At 39.5% G+C, this 20,932-nt stretch overlaps 1 protein-coding gene across 4 annotated transcripts in view; it reads left to right on the plus strand.

Moving 5' to 3' along the window:
* Positions 1-19,737, plus strand: part of l3mbtl3 (L3MBTL histone methyl-lysine binding protein 3) — a 69,677-nt gene extending 49,940 nt beyond the window's left edge. For 3 of the 4 annotated variants that reach the window (XM_051138601.1, XM_051138599.1, XM_051138600.1), the window contains exons 17-22: positions 1,270-1,413; positions 2,937-3,041; positions 5,348-5,439; positions 15,592-15,746; positions 15,927-15,989; positions 18,362-19,737. In XM_051138601.1, the coding sequence (XP_050994558.1) occupies positions 1,270-1,413; positions 2,937-3,041; positions 5,348-5,439; positions 15,592-15,746; positions 15,927-15,989; positions 18,362-18,505 (703 nt within the window). In that variant the 3' untranslated portion in view covers positions 18,506-19,737. The remainder of the gene's footprint in view (positions 1-1,269; positions 1,414-2,936; positions 3,042-5,347; positions 5,440-15,591; positions 15,747-15,926; positions 15,990-18,361) is intronic. The other variant, XR_007829969.1, reaches the window with a different exon arrangement.
* Positions 19,738-20,932: the final 1,195 nt, after the last annotated feature.

Genomic DNA, 20,932 nt, shown 5'->3' on the forward strand with positions numbered 1-20,932 from the left:
ACTAAAGCTCAGATCATCTCTCAGAACAAAGCGATCAGCCTGAGGAAAGGTGCTGCACGTCTGTTCTCTGATGTGTCTATTTTTACAGTCAGTCTGAGAAAGATCTCAAAGAGGGCAAGAAAACCCATACTGATCAAAGTTTATATGGAAAATATTACTTTACTGAATCAAGCATGTTTCATATTTGCAATAATTTCTAAGCAAGAGATTCCCAAACATTTTTGCCAGCCAAAACCCCTTAGACATAAAATACTTCCTCCTGAATTTTTAGGTTACTTAGGTTACTATTTCAGTGATTTAACAACACATTCACTATTGTCACTTATTGATCACATGACATGCAAGTAAATACTGTAGATACCTTTTTTTTTTTTGACTTTGTAGATTAACTTTGTCATTACATTACTTGTGTTTTTAGGACCCTATTAAATTTAAAGATGATGATTGTAGTTTACATTAATAATAATAATAACACTAATAAAATTATATTAATTATTATTATTATTATTATTATTATTATTACTGTTGTTATTGTTTTAACTCTATAAATTAAAGACAGAAAACATATTACTGTAAATTACAAGCATGCCATAAAATAAACAATGAATTCTGATAATTATAATCATAATAATAGTTTTCTTAACATTAAGTTACACATAAGTTACACACATAAGTTACAATGCTAATATTGTGTTAAATTCTTTCAAAACATTCAAACAGTCAAGCTTTTTTGGCAGAATACTAATAAAATAGCAAAGTTTATGCAATGTTGCAAATTATGTGAATGTGTAAATAAAGTATGCCTTTGCAATGCCAAATGTCCACAGCACATGCAAAAATGAAGTTCATTACTTTTTTGTAAACCAAGTGGAAAAAAAATGTCAAAACATCACACAGTGCTGCTCTTCACTCTGAGACACAGTCCAGCAGACAGATATTTGATTAAATCACAGGCTTTGATTTGATAATCACACTGAGTCATAATCGCGATTATCTCTCAGCCCTATTTATTATAATTTGACACTTGCCATAATGAATTATTAACTTTTCATCAGGAAACACTGCCCTGAGCAAAACACAGAACTAGTACATGCATAATTTAATGCCATGATTTATACATTTTAAGAATTTCTGCTCCGATTTAAGTCTTTCTTGGCCTTTATTTGTGGAAGTATGAATTTAAGATCTGTGACTAGATACAAAGTAGCTACTGAACTACAATGATAGTTTTTATGTTTGTAAAATGGCCTGTGTTTTCTGGCGTTTCAGTGCCGTGGGTTGCCCATATTCTGATATCAACCTGAATAAGGACTCGGTTCTGCCGGACCGCTTGAGCGGAGAGATGCCCGGAAGCGGAGTGGGTCGACCACGCAGAGCAGAACCGAACGCAGAGATTTCAGCTGACGCTAATGAGTGAGTGTTTATTTCTCTGATGGGATCTGCTGAAATATGTAAAACGCTTTAATGATGGAAAAGTAATGGTTTGATTTGCACTACTGGGTGTCATGCAAATCCCGCTACAGCAAAGCCAAACTGACTGAAGACAATTAAATGACTCATACGTAATTATTACAAAAGCTGCAAACATTCATCGATGTTAATGAAGGCAACGCAATGCATCAAGAGCCCGGGGTATAAACTTGAATCTTTTATATTCATATCAGGAATACTATGCAAATTTATGGTATACTATGCAAAATTATGCACCTAACTGTATATGGTCGCCCACATTAACACCTGTTCAGTGTTCAGTAACATGACTAAAGAGCAGAGAGTTTAACTAATCATTACAGAGTTCATTTACATAGTTTTAAAGGTACAGTAGCAAAAACAGGCTGTTTCTAGTCTACAGTAGATGTGAGTGGCATTTTAGATGCATTAAAACTAAATGACTCCCCGTTATAATTAATGAAGCTGTCTACACTCTCGAGCTGTGCCTTTAGCTGACAGACAGCCTGTTTAAATACATTTCTTATTTATCACCTCAAAGTCAGCTCATGATGTTTCTGGCCTACTAATCGAAACGGTCGTTTATTTTGCGAACCATGTCAGACAGAGAAACTTGAGTCTGAATTTTTTTTTTTAAATCTAAACAGATTTTAAAACACTAAGCATCATACACTTGCTGACTTTGTAAATGGTTATAGAGGAAAAACTGGGCATCATGCACTAAATGACTGAAGATCACAGTCTCTATGAGAGCCAGGTAGTCTTGTGTTGCCAGATCTTTGACTGAGAGCATATGGTTTGGTCTCTATAGCTGCTTGAACTAGTCCAAGAAGTGCCAGTAAGGTGAGAAGAGGTCTGAATGGCATGTAAATTGTTATTAAATAACAGACTGGAAGTTAGAACAACCTGCATTAGAAACCCCCAAGAAAATAGTTTAATCTCTCTCAAATGAATAAGCACTGATTATTTCAATGGTCTGCACTTTGTCAACAGCTATTGCAATCAGTCTCTCTCCATACATGTCTGTTTGGCGCATGTCTCTTTTCTTTTTAGCGCCCAAAAGTGGTTCAGTTGATCCTAATACATTACTAGATCAGCCGGCTGTGATGTCAGCATCTGTACATTCATATTTCTGTTACACTTGCATTTCTCATATCTTGTAAGCAAAAAAAAAGTGCAATCAAATGGAAAATCTGAGTATTAAAGTGTATAGTATGGACGCTCAAATTATAATCTGGAATTTGAATTTGAATTGGTATATTAATTTATTTGTTTTAAGGTGAGCTTAGTAAAGACTAACACTTGCTCTTGTAAATAAATTAGCATAAATTAGCATATTTGCACTTGATTTGCTTATCATATCCTGTCAGGACCTGAACAGCACACCTGTGTTGTTTGAGATAAAACTGAGGACTTTGCCACGTCTGGCCTCTTTCACACCTTCAGTGATATGTTCATTTATCACTGTCTCACCTCTGTTGCTCTAGCAAACCCGTCACCTCTGCCCCATCACACCCGGATAAACCCAGCACGGCAACCGCTGCTATGGAAACGCCGGTAAAGAAGCCCGTCGGCACAGAGACCAAGCGAAGGTTAGGTTGATTGATGATTCACTTGGTGTAAAAAAAATGTAACTTTTATATTGCTATTCTCATTAATGTAATAAAGGAAATTTGATCAACCCTTTTCCCGCCAGCATTTAAAAAAAAAAAATTGCCAGATTCTTTTATCATTTTCACACAGTTTTCATGGCCCTCAGAATATTTAGTTCAGGGGTGCTTAACCCTGGTCCTGGAGATCGACTTTCCTGCAGAGTTCAGCTCCAACCCTGACCAAACACACCTGAACCAGCTAATTAGGATCTGAAGGAGCACTTGATAATTACAGACAGGTGTGTTTGATTAGTGTTGGAACTAAACTCTGCAGGAAGGTCGATCTCCAGGAACAGGGTTGGACACCCCTGATTTAGTTGTATGAATATCTGAACATGCCATATGTCAAAAGAAAGAACAAAGCCTCTGATTTTAAATGAAAAGAAAGTTTGTAACTTCATGCATTTTTTTAATCAACGCTTGAATTTGGGTAAGTTTCATAAAGATGCAACATTTCGATTAAAAAAAAAAGTGTTTTTGTCAAAGTCAAAATCTGCATACATAGAATGGAGTCAGTTATTTCCATCAACATATCTGAAGCTTTACAGTTCTAAACTACTACCTGGATCGACATTTCATTTGGTAGCATTAGGCAGTGTTTATTTACATGCTGTTTAATGCTTGATGGTCACACTGATCACATTTTCACAACAGTGAAAACACAGAGAACCAGAAAATTCTGTCAGTGACGGGGGAAAGTGCAATAAAAGTATAAAAAACAAAACCATGATGACTTTGCAATTTAAATAATATAAGAAGTAACTATCCCAGTGAAAAATAAATATGCTAAAATGTATTTAAAATGAGTAAATTATCTGTAAATTTCTGTTCTGGAAGTGAACTTCCTTAATGCACTTAATTGTGTAAAAGTAGTGCTGAAGTCCAACTAAAGATATACTGAAGTATATTTGATTGTGATAAAGTGGAACTATTGGAAGTATACTTTAGGTACATTTAAAATATTTTGCATTTAAAGACTCAAATTATTTAAAGATCATATAATTTTCATCAGTAGTGACATTAAAATATATATTTAGGCTTAATACTAAGAAATGTGCATTGTGCACAAGTAGTACTCCAAATAAAGTTTAATTACAATTTTTATATCAGCAAGTCTTTATATCAGCGATATGTCAGTAAATATGTTAATAGACTTAAACTATGCTTAGTAAAACATTAATGCATTTTAAATCTATTACTTTTTTTTTTTTTTAATAAGGAATGTATTCTAGTAATGAGAATGACAATGTTTTAAATAGCAGTACGGAGGCTTTTTTGCCTTGCAGTAATGAGAATGTCAGGGGAAGATGTGTTGAACTGCAATAAAACATCCTAACAAAGACTTAATTGTCTATGCAAAACAAAACAAAAAAACATCAGGTCTGGACAGATTGAATCTCTCACACACTCCTGTACTCTAACAGACAAATGCCGATCAACACAAACAGCTGTCCTTGACACTGTCTAATAGGCTGATTCATTGTTTACTCAGAGTAAAATGATCCTTCTCAGTTGTGCTGTTGACATAATGACCTGTTAGTCAACAAGCTTCAATTTCAGCCAAACATGTTGCTGGAAACCGTTGCGATGACTTACGCAGGAACGTCCATGCCATCGCTCACTGTGTCATGACAGAGATGCTTTTAAGAACATTTCTGAAGATACACTTTGATTCTTTCTGAGATTGCATTTCTCCTGTTCTGCTGTTCGCAAATAGAGACCTGAGAAATTTCAATTTACTTTACAGAAATGATTTGCATAATGAGCTTTATAATGCACAAGAAATATATGCAAAATCATACCTTGGATAGAAATATGCGTTAAGAATTTTGTGCGAAACAGATCAGCACACGCAGAATAGATGATCCTTGTATGAGTTTTGCCAGATACACAGTAAGCAATTTAAAAACTGAGGCTGTGTTCGAAATGGAATACTAGCATACTGCATTACTATGCTTTATACTGCATACACAATCTCACATATCACTTTTGTCTTTTATCACTTTTATCACTCATCATATGACTTTTCCGTGTTTCATTTGTTGAGTGGTGTCCAGCTTTCATCCCAGAAATAAAAACTGCTGTTCTCATATGCAGTACTGGGGTGTTGTAGTAAATTTGTAGTGTGCAATAGTAAGATTACTATGGTAGTATGCTGTTCTGAACACAGTTACTGTCGCATATCCCATCTGCCTGTGTGTTTCGCTCTGATGATGTCATGATCACCTGATGATGTTCTCCCTCAGGGTTGGTCGGCCCTGTAAAGTCCGGAAAGTCGAGGAGCTGCCACAGGAAGAGGAAGTGGAGAGTGAGGTATCATCAGTCACCGAAACCAAAGGTAGATCTACACCACTCTATGTTCATGGAACATTTGCATGTCATTTGGTGGACGTCAGTATTGAGCCTTGAAATGAAAGCGTTTCTGTTACATCTGTAACCCTCGTTCCCTGAAGGAGGTAACAGAGACGTTACGTCAAAACTGACATATTTGGGGTCTCACTTGGGAGCCCAATCACCTCTGAGCTTAAGAAAACAGGCTAATGAACATTGGTGAGTGGAATTTGCATGCCAAGCCACTCCCTCGTACACACGGGTATATAAGATGGCGGCGTGCATCCACTCATTCAGGTTTATGCTGAGGAGCCGAGACGCATCCCGACATTCAGCGCAGTTCAGGATTGTGGCAGGAGGACATAACGTCTCCATTCCCTCCTTCAGGAACGAGGGTTACAGATGTAACCGAAACATTCCCCTTCAGTCGTACTCTAATGTTACATCATAACTGACGTATTTGGGGTCACCTCTGGAAAATGCCACAATCCTGAACCGCGTTACGTAGTTGAGGAACAGATGCTGACAGGCAAGCGTGTCAGGGCAAATGAAGCTCAACACGTAACCTTCCCAACGCCCTGCAGGCCAGATAATGGGCCCACCAGGGGTGCCAGGTATCTGAAGCAACCGTTGGGGGGTGGAGCACAATGACGAAATTTTAAAGCCATGTGGGAACTGGGTAAAATAAATTATCTGTTAAGTTACTGAGGGAAACACAGTGGAATAAACCGTGGAGAAAAATACTGAGACATTATACAACAACCTCCAGGGGGCGAAGGAGAGCCCCTGTCGGAGCACAATTACGGACTACTCCGTCCTAATCCGGACTGCGGGGCAATGGAGGACCCAGAGTTTCCTGAAGGAAACAAATGCGGGAAAGCGCACGGATCCGTAAGGAATGGCGCAGCAAGCCGATACCGAGCCATCCTCCCGCAAATTACCTGAAGTTACCCAATGCACAGGAGGAAACGACTCAGCGCAAAAAGAATCTTGCACAGGTGATGGGTGTCGCCTGGCCCGCTTCTAATATGTCTGTTAGAGAGGCGCTGTGCACAACGCCTAGGAGGAGTAACACTTCGTAGAGAGGACTCACTAGAAGCCAAGGTGAGGCATCTACCACCCAATGGGCCACCTCTACTTGAGGACAGCATTCTCCATCTGTTGACCCCTAAGCAAACAAAGAGCTGCTTGGAGTGTCTAAGCTCCGGGTGCGGTCCACATAAATGTGCATGCCACGAACGGGACACAGCAACGTCAAGGCCAGGTCTGCCTCCTCCGGTGGCAGCACTTGCAGGTTCACCACCTGAACTCGGAGGTGAGTGGTGGGAACCTTGGACACATAACCGGGCCGGGATCTCAAGGTCACATGAGAATAGCCGGACCAAAATTTAAGGCACGTTCCGTTGGTTGAGAATACATGCAGGTCCCTACCCTCTTGATAGAAGTGAGTGTGATCAGGAGCAAAATCTAAACGACCGGAATTTTAGCTTGACTGAATCAAGTGGCTCAAAGGGAGCTCCCCGTAGACCTAGAAGGGCGACGGAGAGATCCTCAAGATGGGATGAGGTGCAGCCTAGGAGGATTTATCCTCCTGCACCCTTCCCTAGGGATGCTTCTCTAGGGACGACCATGCACAGCATCTTTTTCTTTATACCATGATAGCCGTAATGAACAAAGTGGAGGGAACATCCTTCGCTCCAACTTCTCCTGCAGGAAGGAAAGCACAACTCTGACCGAGCACCTCTGGGGGTCCTCTCGGTGAGGAGCACCATACAACGAAAAAACCTCACCTCAGAGCGTAGGCCAGCCTCATAGAGAGGGCTCTAGCCTGAGTGATAATGTTTACTTGAGGAGACCCCAGGTCCAGCTGTGTGCCAGCGCGTCCCTGTCGACTCAGACTGGAAGAAGCTGGCAGAGGGAGGACTCAAAGGAAGCAAAACAGGTCTACCTGAGCTTCGCCAAGTTGACTTCAGATGAGCTGAACCACCTGGGGTTGGAGTTGCCATTCTCGGGAAGAGCGCAACTCAACTCTCTTAAAAAAAAGTGAATGGGCACAGCGATTTGAGCCGCGTCAGATTCCAGAGGAGGAGATGGTGGGCGAGTTGCAGCATGCAACAGGCTGCCTGCCCATTGCAAACGGCACCCCAGCCCATGTCTGAGGCATCTGAGGTGACTGTCTAATGCCTCAACACCTGGTCTAAGAGCACAGCTGCCCGTAGGAACGCAGGATGTGAGCATGGGCTGTGAAGGTGGCAACACTGAGGGGGATGCCAACCCGAATTGTGCCACAGTGCCCTGCCCATCTCAGGATCTGGTCGTGTGGCCAGTGCTGAAGCGATCTCATATGAGCAGCTGAGCGGCCAAACCTCAGCTACGGCTGCCATATGCCCCAAGAGCCTCTGAAAGTTTAAATGGACCGCTGTCATGTGCCTGAAAAGAATCAGGGAGTTCAGCAACGACTTTTTTACGCTGACATGTCTTGACTGCATCCAACTCCATGCTAAGAAAAGAGAGAGCTTAAAGACACCAAGTCCCTGTATTCACTCCAACAAATTTCACAAGTGAGGTATTTCTGCTCCAGTCATCGAGATTGTTGAGGATCCAGGTGCTCCTCTCCCAAGTGGGGCCAGGACACACCACACGAGTTTGTAAAATGCAGGGAAACTCTGAAAAGAGAGAGCTGGGGGGGGAGACCTGTATCGATATGTCTGACCCCTGAAGCAGACCAAAAAACGATCTGCGTTAGGCAATCGGCATAACAGCACACGTCCTTTAGGTCGAAAGCTGTAGCCCAACTCTACTGCTGAAAACTAGAAACGTGTTTCTGTTTCAGCCACCTGAATGGTAGCCCAAAGAGGGGACCGAATCGGAACTCAAGAACCAGGATAGGGTGAAACCTACCATTCTTTTCAGGTTGTATGGACAGACCAAATCGACCAGCAAACAGGCTAGGTAGATTTAGTAACCGGGCTGCTACCTGCAAAAGTAGGGTCATAGGGACAGTACCAACACCTCCGCGGCGGGACAACCAGCTTTTTATTTATTTATTTTGTTTTTAAGGATGGCTCAACCCGGGAAGCAAGCGTCCTGAAGTAGCGCCAGGTTGCTTTATTGAGCCAGCACTTACCTTTGATCCACAATCCCGTGTTGTTGCTACTAGAGTGCAAAGAAGCGACACATCCTGCAACCCCAGCTTAGATGGCGAGACCATGTGCTAGGCCTGAGTGTGAGGAGGATATGCGTCACTCACAGACAAACCCAGCGTGTTTATTTCTGAGAAACCCAAAGGACATAGAGGAAATTGCTCTTTTATTGAAAGAGTGGGTATTTTCCCACTCCTAAATTGCTCTTTTAGGCTGAATTGCCCAGGGGAGAACCACAGCACTCATCTGAGCGCAACAGGGCGAACTCTTCGCTGAAATGTAAAGAAAGGATGTTCCATACAGCCGAGAAACTCCTGCAGCAATGAAAGGTGTTCTTTCTTCTGTGACGAGTTGGCTGCCTCCCACCTAATTACCATCGGCACCCCATCGGCCACCCCGGACTCCGCCCCTTACCTGGACCCTTCCCTTCTGAACACTGCCCCTCCTTCACGGAAGCCCTGCACGTCGAGGACACCAGATTCCCTATTTATTTTGGACACACTTATTTCCCCTTTTGGACACTTTTGTTTATATTGTTTAATAAAAGCCTCTCTGAGGCTTGACGTCATGCCCACTGTGTCTGTCGTTTTGGTCCTCCCGTCACACTTCTTTGTAGAAGCAGCTCACGAAGCAATCGGCTCCGAAGCAAAAATCTGAATGAGTGGATGCATGCCGCCATCTTATATACCCATGTGTACAGGGGAGTGGCTTGGAATGCAAATTCCACTCGTCAATGTTCATTGGCCTGTTTTCTTAAGCTCAGAGGTGATTGGGCTCCCAAGTGAGATCCCAAATATCTCAGTTATGACGCCACATCGTAGAGTACGACTGAACGGGAACAAGAATTATGATCCTGTGTGACTGAATGAGAATCAGAATTAGATTTACTGCAAAGTATGTTTGCACACACAACAAATTCATCTTTGTGACAGAAAAAGCTTCAACAACTACAGCAACTGCAGTAAACAACAATACACAGATACAATACACAAGCGAATACAGAGACCTGAGAATGTGAAGAGAAAAAACAAAAAAGACAAATGAGCAGTGTCATTTGAAGTGGTTTTAATATATGTGGCAATAGTTACCGTAATTACAAATAAAATAAAAAAAGGGTTTTGATAAAAGTAAGAAAAATAAGTTTTAAGCTTGATGGTTTCAGTTTAAAACATGAAAAAACTACATGCAAATTAAAAGACATTCAAGATATAATCAAAATACACAATCTTTCTTCTGTTTTAAAGTTATTTACTGTGTTTACTTGATATTAGAGAATAATGTCAAGAAGGGGGCAAACAGGTTATACTGCATTGAAAAAGTGGTCAACTAATAATGATAAGATCTAAATTAAGCGGTTTTATTCAAGCCAGAAGTAGTATTTTTTATTATTTTTATTATTTATTTATTTTTTTGTAGTAATAAAAATAGTTCAGTTAGGGAACAGACAGTACAATTACAGAATAAATGCGGCTGCTCAATGCAGTGTGCTGAACAACAGTCGCATCACAGATCCACGACGGGAGTCCGATTTCATTTATCATGAAGAGAGTGAGTTGAGCTCACGAGTGAGGTAAAAAAAAGCAAGACGTTGGCGAAAGATTTAGTTTCGATAGAAATACAAAAGCACCTGTTTTAAAAATAGTTTGGATTTTGAAAGGCCTGTGAACTGTTGCCATTTATCTAAAAGGTGATTTTTGGAAGCGCATTGGAAGAACATTCGTTTCTTATTTATTTGGTTCCACTGTGTTTGCTGATTTTAAATATTTTTTTATAATTAAACTTTGCGGAAGTTATTTGTTTTTTTACGTTAGGCCTATACCATGGTGCATTTTCATTTGTTTTGTTAATAGAGTAATCATTCTATGTTTAATATAAGTGAGTTTGTTGTACTGTTTTGTTGTTGTCCATTCAATCAATTGACGCCGAATTGATGCTAATTTGAAAGTGAAAGTAAAATGTGCACGGTCATTTACAATCTATTTAGAAGCGAAGCCAAGAAAAGCGCAGAAAGGAGGGAAAACTCTTAACGAACTACCCCCTAACCCCTCCCCCGGTGATACCAGTATTACCAGTGTTGTCACACGTTGGTTAACCGGTGAAATTTCCTTACCGTCACATCCCTATACCAAATCAACCTATATGCATCTATACCAACAAAACAAATTTTTATGTGTTCACGGTAACAACTGCAGATTATCACTTTGTACAGTGTGTGAAGAACACCCTCAGAATCAGCATCTGAAGCATGTGAAACTCAATGTTATGATTCACAGATGAGCTAAAAATCATTTCAGTTCATCACAACTGCTCTATTTCTTTCTGTGATGACTCACTCCATCTCTCCTTCTGCCTTCCTGTTGCTTGCTGGGATTGTGTCTCTTTCCAGAAGAATTGGGCTCTTCTTCTATCTGCTTCTCTAAAGGTTTAGTGGCAGTCACTAATGAGGAAGAGGGTTGGATTCAAACTGCAGGTTCTTTGTTCTTCAGCTTAAAAGCTTTATAACTCGGTCCGGTCACAGGCGTCAAAGGCAGTCTGAGAATGAAAGATGTGAGAACCTCAGCTTCTGTACTTGGATGCATTGTGGGCGTCGCGAGTGGTAATCCACCAGGGCTTGAGCCATGGATAATTGTAACGTGAGAAAAATAAGGATGTTGAAGACCTCTATGGAGAAGTTGTTTATTGCTGCCTAGCAGTGACAAAGTAGAAAGCAGACAAGTGGAATCACATTTTATCTAGCAAAATTTTTTTTTTTTATGCGTTTATTCATTTATCAGGGGCTTTTATTTAAGTGACTTGCAAATGAGGAATAAAAACATAAGTGTTTCATCCTGAGGAGGCAGTAATAAAGGTTTTTTATATTCAGAAAGAGAAGAGAGGTGAAATGTGCGTTGAGCTCATTAAAGACCAAAAGCACTGTTGCATTTTGGATCATTTGCCGAGGTTCGGTTGAAGATTAGTGTAATAATGCAGTCTAGAGATGAAAAGAGCCCGGATGAAGAGCTGTGTAAAAAGACCTGATCTTCTTAATGTTTAATAATGCAAATCAGCATGACTGGGCTGCAGGGCTTGTGGGTGTAGCTGGTTGATGTGACTTTGACTAGATACCCTGAAGGATCTACCTGTGAAGCAGGACTCAGAGCAACAGGAGTGCAGTTGCTGTGATGTCCAGTGATAGGAGGATCTGGTGATTAATGGTGTAGCGAGCTGTTGACGGATCCACAGAATGAGGGCAGACGGTTTGGAGGCAGCTCCTGCAAGCCTCAGGGATTATGTGTAGGTTTAGAGTGGGTTTAAAGCAGTAGAGTTACCCGAGCCTGATTGAGTGTGTTGGGTGAAAATGCCAGCAATGACAGATGTGTTGATGATGTGAGTGTTGGCCAAAAACATTTGATCTGAACTGGCCAGGAGCAGGAGACTGTTTACATGTGTGGAAATATTGATTTGTGTGCACATGGGCATATCCTTGAATATCAATACGGTTAATCCAGCCCTACACTGGAGTTAAGTGAGACTGCGGGAGTTACTGAGTAAATAGGTTATTCCCACTATGCAGTACATTCCCCATTATATATACCTTGATATATTACAAAATGTTAAAAATGTTAAACTTATAATTTTTACATATTTTCTTTTAGCACAAATTTATCACAATTAAATGAACCTCGAGGTAAATTTAAAAGCATGGTTTACCCAAAAGTTAAAATTCTGATATTATCAATTTCACTGCACTGACACTATCAGATGGGGACTAAATTTGAACTGAATTGAGCTGGGTAATGACACTAACTCAGCAGCATCGACATTGTTAGGGACTGAACTGAATGAACATTGAACTAAAGTGAGCTGCATAATGACAATCTTCTGTAGAGCTGCTTTACAGTTAAATTGGATTTGTTTCATAATTGATTAATTTTATATTAACACTGTTATTTTCCTGTTTGTGAATGTGAAGATGCTTTGAAACAGTCTGCATTGCATAAAGCTCTATACAAATAATGTGTTTTGACTTTTGCACTAGCATCCCATAATGCACTCAGTGCTGGGAATGAATAAAGCATAGCACAGATACTCTTCCCTCAATAATGTAATTATATGAAACAAACATGCTGCAGAGACAGTACCTGACATATGCACTCACGTTGCTGCTTCATTTGTCTTTTTGTGTTCAGCATCTGAGTTTGTCATTTTTCATTGGAATACATTAGCATACATTGGAATTGAGGGTGATTTAGGAGAATTTGATCCAGGTCTTAAAAACTGCAAGAGCAAACATGGTATTGCCACTATATCTAGATGTATTCAACATCATATTTTTATGAATTCCCTTGAGGAAGAGGTTTTATGACAGCTAATGACATGGATAGAGCCATTATCAGAGACGATTATGGTGTTTATATAACAGGCATCAGATGGTGCCCATTGGCTATGTGTTTCACTAATTAATGTCAGAAAGTGAGCAGCAATAGCCTCATAATTCTGCAGTGAGTATTTAGCATTAACTTCTCTGGTTCACCACAGTGTCATTTAGAGAACGCTTTTCACACTGAAGTACAGGCATGTTTTCTTGAAAAGTCATGAAGGACTGTAAGGACTGTCACATTCAGTCTGAACCAAGCTCAGTTGCTCCCCTCCTCAAGGGCTTTTATTAAATAACAAAACAAAATGAGGGTGAGTAATTAATTAATTTTTGGGTGAACTATCCCTTTAATCTGAACCCAGACACTAAACTGAGACTAAACTAGACAGGAGTGCTGGGATCTGAACACTATAATACGCATAAAAATCAAATCTCATGTTGTGGGAGGGTTGAGGGAGGATTCGGCGCATTGGGAGTCCTAGTAGATGGCAAGGACGGAGCTGGGGGGTCTGTCCCCCCCAGGGAGGCTCTGGTGGGTTGGGAACCCCAGTGTAGTGCCAATGGGTGGTGTCGGCAGGAAAGACCAGAATGACTCCAGCAGATCAGAAACCCCCACAGATGGCCAGGGCAAAGCAAGAGGAGGGCAGGACCTGTACCATAGATGATAAAGGGGAGCAGACTACAAAATTAAACAAAAACTACTCCGCAAGGGAAAAAAACTCTGGCCAGGCAAGATACGGCAGGACAGGACACAACACAACTGGGAACCAACAGGACCTCAGGAATATTGGTCCAAACCCTGACACTAAACCAAAACTAAACTTGACAGAAGTGCTGGGCTCTGAAGACCACGCTGTGCACACACAACATATCACACGGACCATAGAGCACACAGCCCAAGCACATTGAAGTTCTGATTGAGAAGCCTAGTGGATGGCCAGGGTGGAGCTGAAGGGACGGACCAGGGAGGCTCTGGTGGGTTGGGAACCCCAGCGGAGTGCCAGGGTGACCACAATGGAGCCAGCAGATCAGGAACCCCACAGATAGCCAGGGTGAAGCCAGAGGATGGCAGGACCTGGGCTATGGAGGAATCCAGCAGGTTGGCAGTCCATGGAGGCTTTAAGGGTGTCATTGGCCATTTGTCACACCTGTTTACATCAAGACCTACCAATTTCAGAGCTATATCAGTCAACATATAGAGATGGTGTGCTTCCAAGAAGACAAAAATACAAGCAGAGTAGAAGCACAGCATTCGGACGGGTCCCAGTGATGTGTTTAGAGTCTCTTGTCCAGTCATGGCCATAAAAGCAATAAGCTACTCAAGGCCATGCACTTAACCAAAGTTAGGAGGGTTCATATTTTGCTTAACCTCCTAACATGTGTTAACATCACTGTAATACTGCGTTACCATACCTTGGCTGATTTGTAGAACCTCACAGTCACACTTTTTTGATATATGTACAGACTGACCTTGTCTATGCATCTAATTTTCCTTCATTGGCGTTGTATTAAAAAAGAAATGATATTAAAATGTTCTGTTTTCTATTTATTCGCACTTCAAAGAAGGGGTCCGTCAGTGTGAATTAGCCATGAAAGGCAGACAGTAGGGAAGGGTGTTATCTCAGTGTCTGGCCTCCGGCGCGGAGCACAACAGCTCGCCAGCGCAGTGCATGCCACTCTGAAATGGACTGTGAACCAGTTTTACCAATATCTGCTGAGAACGTGACGCTCTCTGGGTGAATTTAAATGGCTTTTTGCACTCTTGAAGGGCGCTGCTGGAAGTCCACTCTATTCATAGGGACCTAAGGGAGCAAAAAGAATTTGTAATCCCAAGTAAAATTTTGACTAATCCCAAGTAAAATAAATGACTGTTTTGTCATTTATGATCAAGGTGGCAATTCCAAGGGGAATTTAATTTTACTTGGGATTACAAAGCCCTCAAACTTCTCTTGTGCACTGTTCGTTTAACAAACATCACTCGGTTAAAATGTATATAAAGAGTGTGTAGGAGTGTACCTACGTTTACATTTATACATTATGAATGAATTAACGCAGATGCATTTATTCAAAGTGGCTTACAACAGAGCTGCCAGAGTTGGTCTGCAAATAGTTTTTGTGCTTTGTGCACAATAATTTGCCAACCTATTTATGTGTAGTATATTGTAACCATATTAGGTATTGTCAATATTATTGGATGTTGATTAATAGTGTCTTTTGTTTAACTGTGGACTAATTTATACCTAATCAAGACAAAACTGTGATAATGATACTGATACAGCAAAACAGTGCAGTATTATAATAAAGGATTAAGTTCATTACTTGACAAAGGGAAAACGACCTTTATTAGTGTTACTTGGAAATGCATAATAAACTAGATATACCAACCCGAGTTTTAATATCTCACTAGTATCCCAGACATTCTTCCTTATGAAGGAATATTTTTTTTCTCACTTCAAATTGTATATTTATCTGTTCTTATAAAATATTTTTTTATAGTTATCAGCCATAACATGATAAATAATCATAAGGAATATCGGCATTTTATTACTATAAGCATTGTCTGCAGTACCCAGTATCCTCCTTTAGGGTGGTGCTCTGAGTAGGGCATAATGACGCTCAGTTTCCTGTGGAATTGACTCCCTCTCTCTGTTTCTCTCAGAGCTGACTCTACAGCAGGCTTTGCACCAGTCTGTATTCATGCCGTGTTCCAGCCCATCTCCCAGCATGCCTCACTGCTGGGATCAGCACAGCAAGCTCCTTCCAACAGTGGCAGGCATCACGGCCAGTAAAGTGGCAGCGTGGAGTGTGGATGAGGTACACAGAGCTCCCACATGAATCTGCATTCCCCACTTGCTATTCAAATTCAAGACGATTTTCAAGACGATTACGCTTTGTTGAATTAATGCACGTTTTTTTTTTAGAACAGTTGATTTGTTTTGGGCTCGGTTAACTTCAGCTGTTGTACCTCCTCTAATCCTCATTGTTATTCTGTAGGTGATTGAGTTTATCCAAGGACTTCCAGGCTGCAAGGAGCAAGTGCGCACCTTCAGAGAGGAGGTAAATTATTCCCTTTAATCACGAGTGCAATCAGAATGACATATCTTCTGGGAAATATTTAACTAGTCCTCCATCATGAGGTTTGCCAGCCGGAGTAACCGAAACATTTTAGGAACAGAATATAATGCATAAGGAAGAGAGCATGAGGCATGATGGGATATGTGAGGAGATCTCATTGAAACCATTTATAGGCATGTCAAGTCATCCCACGTCACAGCATCATGCCTGTTTACCGCTAACAAGAATGTTAAAGAGGCCAGAGGGCTGCTGCTTTAAATAATCCTGCTCTCTGAGCTGCTTCTGCTCCTATTTCCCATCTCTCCCTCCTCATGTTTGCTTCTGTGTCTTGTCCTGTGTTTTCTAATTATATGTTAGTGAGAGCTGCAGTAATGAGTCCTGTCATACATTGGGGTGTAAAGTCTCAGAGCACTGTTGAACATTCTACTACTACTTTATTTTCTTTTATATTATAAAACAGTTTGTTTTATAATATAAAATAATGATATTTATTAGAATAGCACATATCTCTTGCTTATGAAATTTAGGCAAAATAACAGGTAATACTGTGTTCTTTGTGTTTATTGAACTGTTAAAATCAATGTCACACTCTGAATATTAGCATGACTGTAATTACCTACAGCCAATCCATTCCACACACATGACTGATTATAAAATGTTTTAATTGCATAGAACTTTTTCTATTAGAAATATATATTATTAGCACACCAGGTCGAGTTTAATGCTCAATTGAATATTTCACATACATTATTTAGTGCCTATTTTTCATTAATGGCAGTAGCATTCCAATGATATGGACATTTGACTTCTAAAACAGAAATTTGCAGAATCTTTCATTTTCTTTTCAGTGTACGTCATAACCATTATTTGTAAAATATCTAGTATGTAGTTTATTTCCAGGCCTCAGACTTGTGCTCTTAGACTTTGGAACCCCATGAACATTCATCTGAAAAGATCTTACAATATGACAGCAGCTTTGGATTTACAGAGATTGCACTTGTCTCACATAATCACCCTTTCCATTCAGTCATTGTGCTGTGATCTCATTAGATTTATTGCAGTGGTCTGTCTAGTGATTTGTTTGCTCCTCTCTGCTTAACCTTTAAGTTGAAACCACTGCTCAAATCTTCATTTGAAACACTGTGTCTATGTTGAAAGTGACCAACATCATGTCATGACGCAGCGGCTGGATGTTTTCTACACTGGATGTGTCACATCCAACCTGAAATCATTGTAACGAGGCACTTTTAGTGTCAACAGCTCTGCTGATTGGAATGGGAGGATGTGGTTTGTCATTTCAAGAAACAGATGCAATGGTGTTACTAATTATAGGCTAATACGAGAGTTCTGTTTGCGTAGTTTAAACGTCATTGGCACCTGGAGTACATTTCCACATCATCTCACACACTTCACTTTCACACAGGGTAATGCTGGCAGTATAACAGTACAGTATATCCCATCCAATAGCAGAGATGTGGAAACTGCTAGAGATTCTGCCATGCCATTGATACCGCGGTACAAAACCCAGAGGACTAATTCGCCATGGGTTCCCTACAGATCTTCCTATGGGTTTTTATGATGGGGTTTTTCAATTTAACAATAAAACAAGGTCTGTGGTAAATACAAATTGATGATACTTTGACATTTACTCTACAATGTCAGTTACACACACCCATACTGAAAACACATTGTAATTGTGAAGCAGTTATGTCTATTTTTAAAAACATGCGTCTGTAATAAAAAAGTATATTCATTTTAATTTGTTTACACAAATGATTATTTTAACATTGTCTAATTATATATATACATATATATATATATATATATATATATATATATATATATATATATTTTTTTTTTTTTTTTTTTTTAATCAGCCATAACATATTAAATAATTACCAACTTGTGTTATTGTAATATCAGTGCATCCCTTATTATATAATCTTTTCGGTTGTGTCCATTAGAATCTAAATATGAGGACAAAATAATCAAATGACATTAAGCATTTTCATTTATGCAGTATTTTAATCGCTGGATTGTATACATTGACATCAATAAATTATTATTATTTAAAATATAAAACATTTTCCATTGAATTTTTAGCAAAATGACTATATGGTGACATAACATTACCAAATTTCATACAATGCCAAATGTCCCTGTTTGTGAACAGAAATGAGATGTTTGTTCTGCATGAATTTCATCAAGCAGTAGTTCAGGACATTCTGTTTTAATGCTGTTGTAGAACAAAACACCTCATAATTACACTGAATCATAGAACCGCACGAGAAATGCATCTTCTGCACTGACAGCTGTGTATGTTTATCAGCTAATTTATTGTTGTTTGGTTTCAGCAAATTGATGGCGAGGCCTTCCTGTTATTGACTCAGGTGGACCTGGTGAAGATCCTCAGCATTAAACTAGGGCCAGCTCTCAAAATATACAATTCGATTTTAATGTTCAAAACTACAGAGAACTCTGCCTGCAACGAACTCTGACCAGAGGGACCGACAGCCACGAGAGTTCAGAACTGCTGCAGTCAAAGGGCTCGTCATGAAGATTCATACAGTACGCACCACACTATTATACATGATCAACACCATGTAGATTACGTCAGAATGAGTAGGTTAAACACGCATAATGACATGGAGAATTCATTCTTTCAGACAGCACAAGAACGTTTCTGCACTGTCATTAATAATCATATTTGTACGCACTTATTAACTCACATGATGATTTCATATAGTGCCCTTTCATCATAGTGTCGATGAGAATGTATATTTTACTGAGGGGTTATCGGAGCACTAGCGCTTTTCTAAATTCAGGTGCTAAACGAATGCAGCTACATGCACTGAAGAGCCGCGCAATGTCTGCTTTTGACTCTAATAGTTTGTGTTACAACTCATCTTGATATTTCTCCTTTAATTCATAGCTGTAGATAATTGAAGTGTTTTGGAAGGCTTCGGGATGGAGGACTAGCAGAATGGAGTTGAATATCAGAGCATTAGATGAACACACGGATCCTCTTTGATGTTCTTGATTCCAGTGTGCTGTGATGTCATATTAATGCATCATGCCACAGTCCTTCTTTACAGTTACAGTCATGGATTTTATGAGTGCAGACTAGAGTAGAAGCATAGCGCTCTTTTATTTGTTTTCATACAATGGATGTAGAACAGAGGGTAAAACTACACTCGAGGCACAAATAATAATTGTGAGAGCCATATTTGGTAATTTTGTAATAGAATGTAACTTAATACTCAGAATGCCTTCATGTGCACAGTGTAAGAAAAAGTGTCATTTTTCATTAATGTACAAACGTGAGTATTAACTTTATTTCTGTTGCTGAGGTGTGCAGCATTCAAATACATGAACTTTCACATCTATTTATTTAAGTTTAACACTTTGACTATTTAAAACAAAAAGTGCTGAACATATGTCATTGTGGACATGTATATTGGCAAACCTACAGTTTGTGTTGAAATGCTGTTTTTACTCACTTTTTAAAATGAGTAAACTCACTGTACTCAGCTGTATGATTTCCCATATTCAGAAGATCATGTCAATTTTTTTTCATGTCATGAGAGTGTATAATGAATAGTTAGTTTGGGGATTTAAAATTGAAGTATAAAATGTGTAAATAAGCAATGGTTTAAAGGGGAAGTGCAGCACTGGTGGATGGACTACTAAACCGCTGTAATTCATTTGCAAATAAAATTAATGATCGAAAGGTCTTTGTCAACACAATGGTATTTTTTATGTTTGCTTGATTAAGATTATAATGTGCCATTTATTTTATTGCTGGTTAATTAATTTGATTACATATGATTTATATTTCTGTGCATGGAATACCTTGATGATCTACTACATTTGCCAAAATGTGCACCTTGTAACAGAGCACACTGTGGAACACTATCCCACAATGCAGTCCGCCTAACTTTGCATTTTCAGTGTAAAACAAACAAGAAAGTCATATCAGCAGTAGTGTACTCCTAAACTCATAATTTAATTGGACTGCACAAAATTGGCTAAAAATATGAAAACCTGAAAATCAGATAATGGTAAAATAGAGATAAAAATAATAGTGTGAAGAATCACCACTACTGTCAGAAGGGAGAAGGCTTTTATAGTAGCAAGTATATAGGTGCTTTCTCAAACTTTTGCAGCTGTAGTGGTGTTTCTTCTCACTTTGTAAATATGTTTAGTTCTATATGAAGAGTTCAGATGCCCCTAAATCCGTCTGATGTATTTCTTTAAAATTGCCATTTCTTTCTGGCTACTTTGTATAGGTTTCTATGTAAGTCCCACCAGATTCAGATCATCATCTCATTAAGAGGGAGATCCATGAACTGAACAGAGGGCATCAAATAAGAGAATGTGCAGAGCAGTGGTACCCCAGGACTGCGTATTGAAGAAAGGAAGATCTCATTTTCAATGCATAGGTGGAAAATGGCCTTCAGTGTAATGAGCCTACTAACTACTACTTGCGTCATATTCACTCCTATGTCTACAGTTACCAATGACTTGTATTGCCCTGGGGATTTTGACAAAAATGTTGGAACGACATTCTCTAGGGATGAATCTGTTAACAGGCCTCTATTGCTAATAGGGCAAGTCTAAACATGACTGATGTTACAAGGAAGCGTTATATTCATCATGTATACGTCCCTTCCTTTAACCTTATTAATCTATAGATTAATGGTTATCGTCCATTTTACCCAGATTAATGTCACCCCTTCCCCCGTTATCTACAGTCTTGAAGACAAATTCCTGCTCTTGTAATCAAACAGTTTTAGTTTTATGGGAAATATATGTGCTTTTACCACTCAAGGAAATCTGACAGTGTGAATGTTGTACATTATTTTGTGCTTCATCAGGGCTGTAACTAGGGTTAGGGTTGGATTGTTGAGAATTTTTAAGATTAA

The sequence above is a fragment of the Labeo rohita genome, chromosome 20 (genome assembly GCF_022985175.1).
Source record: "Labeo rohita strain BAU-BD-2019 chromosome 20, IGBB_LRoh.1.0, whole genome shotgun sequence".
In the NCBI taxonomy this organism is placed as follows: domain Eukaryota; kingdom Metazoa; phylum Chordata; class Actinopteri; order Cypriniformes; family Cyprinidae; genus Labeo; species Labeo rohita.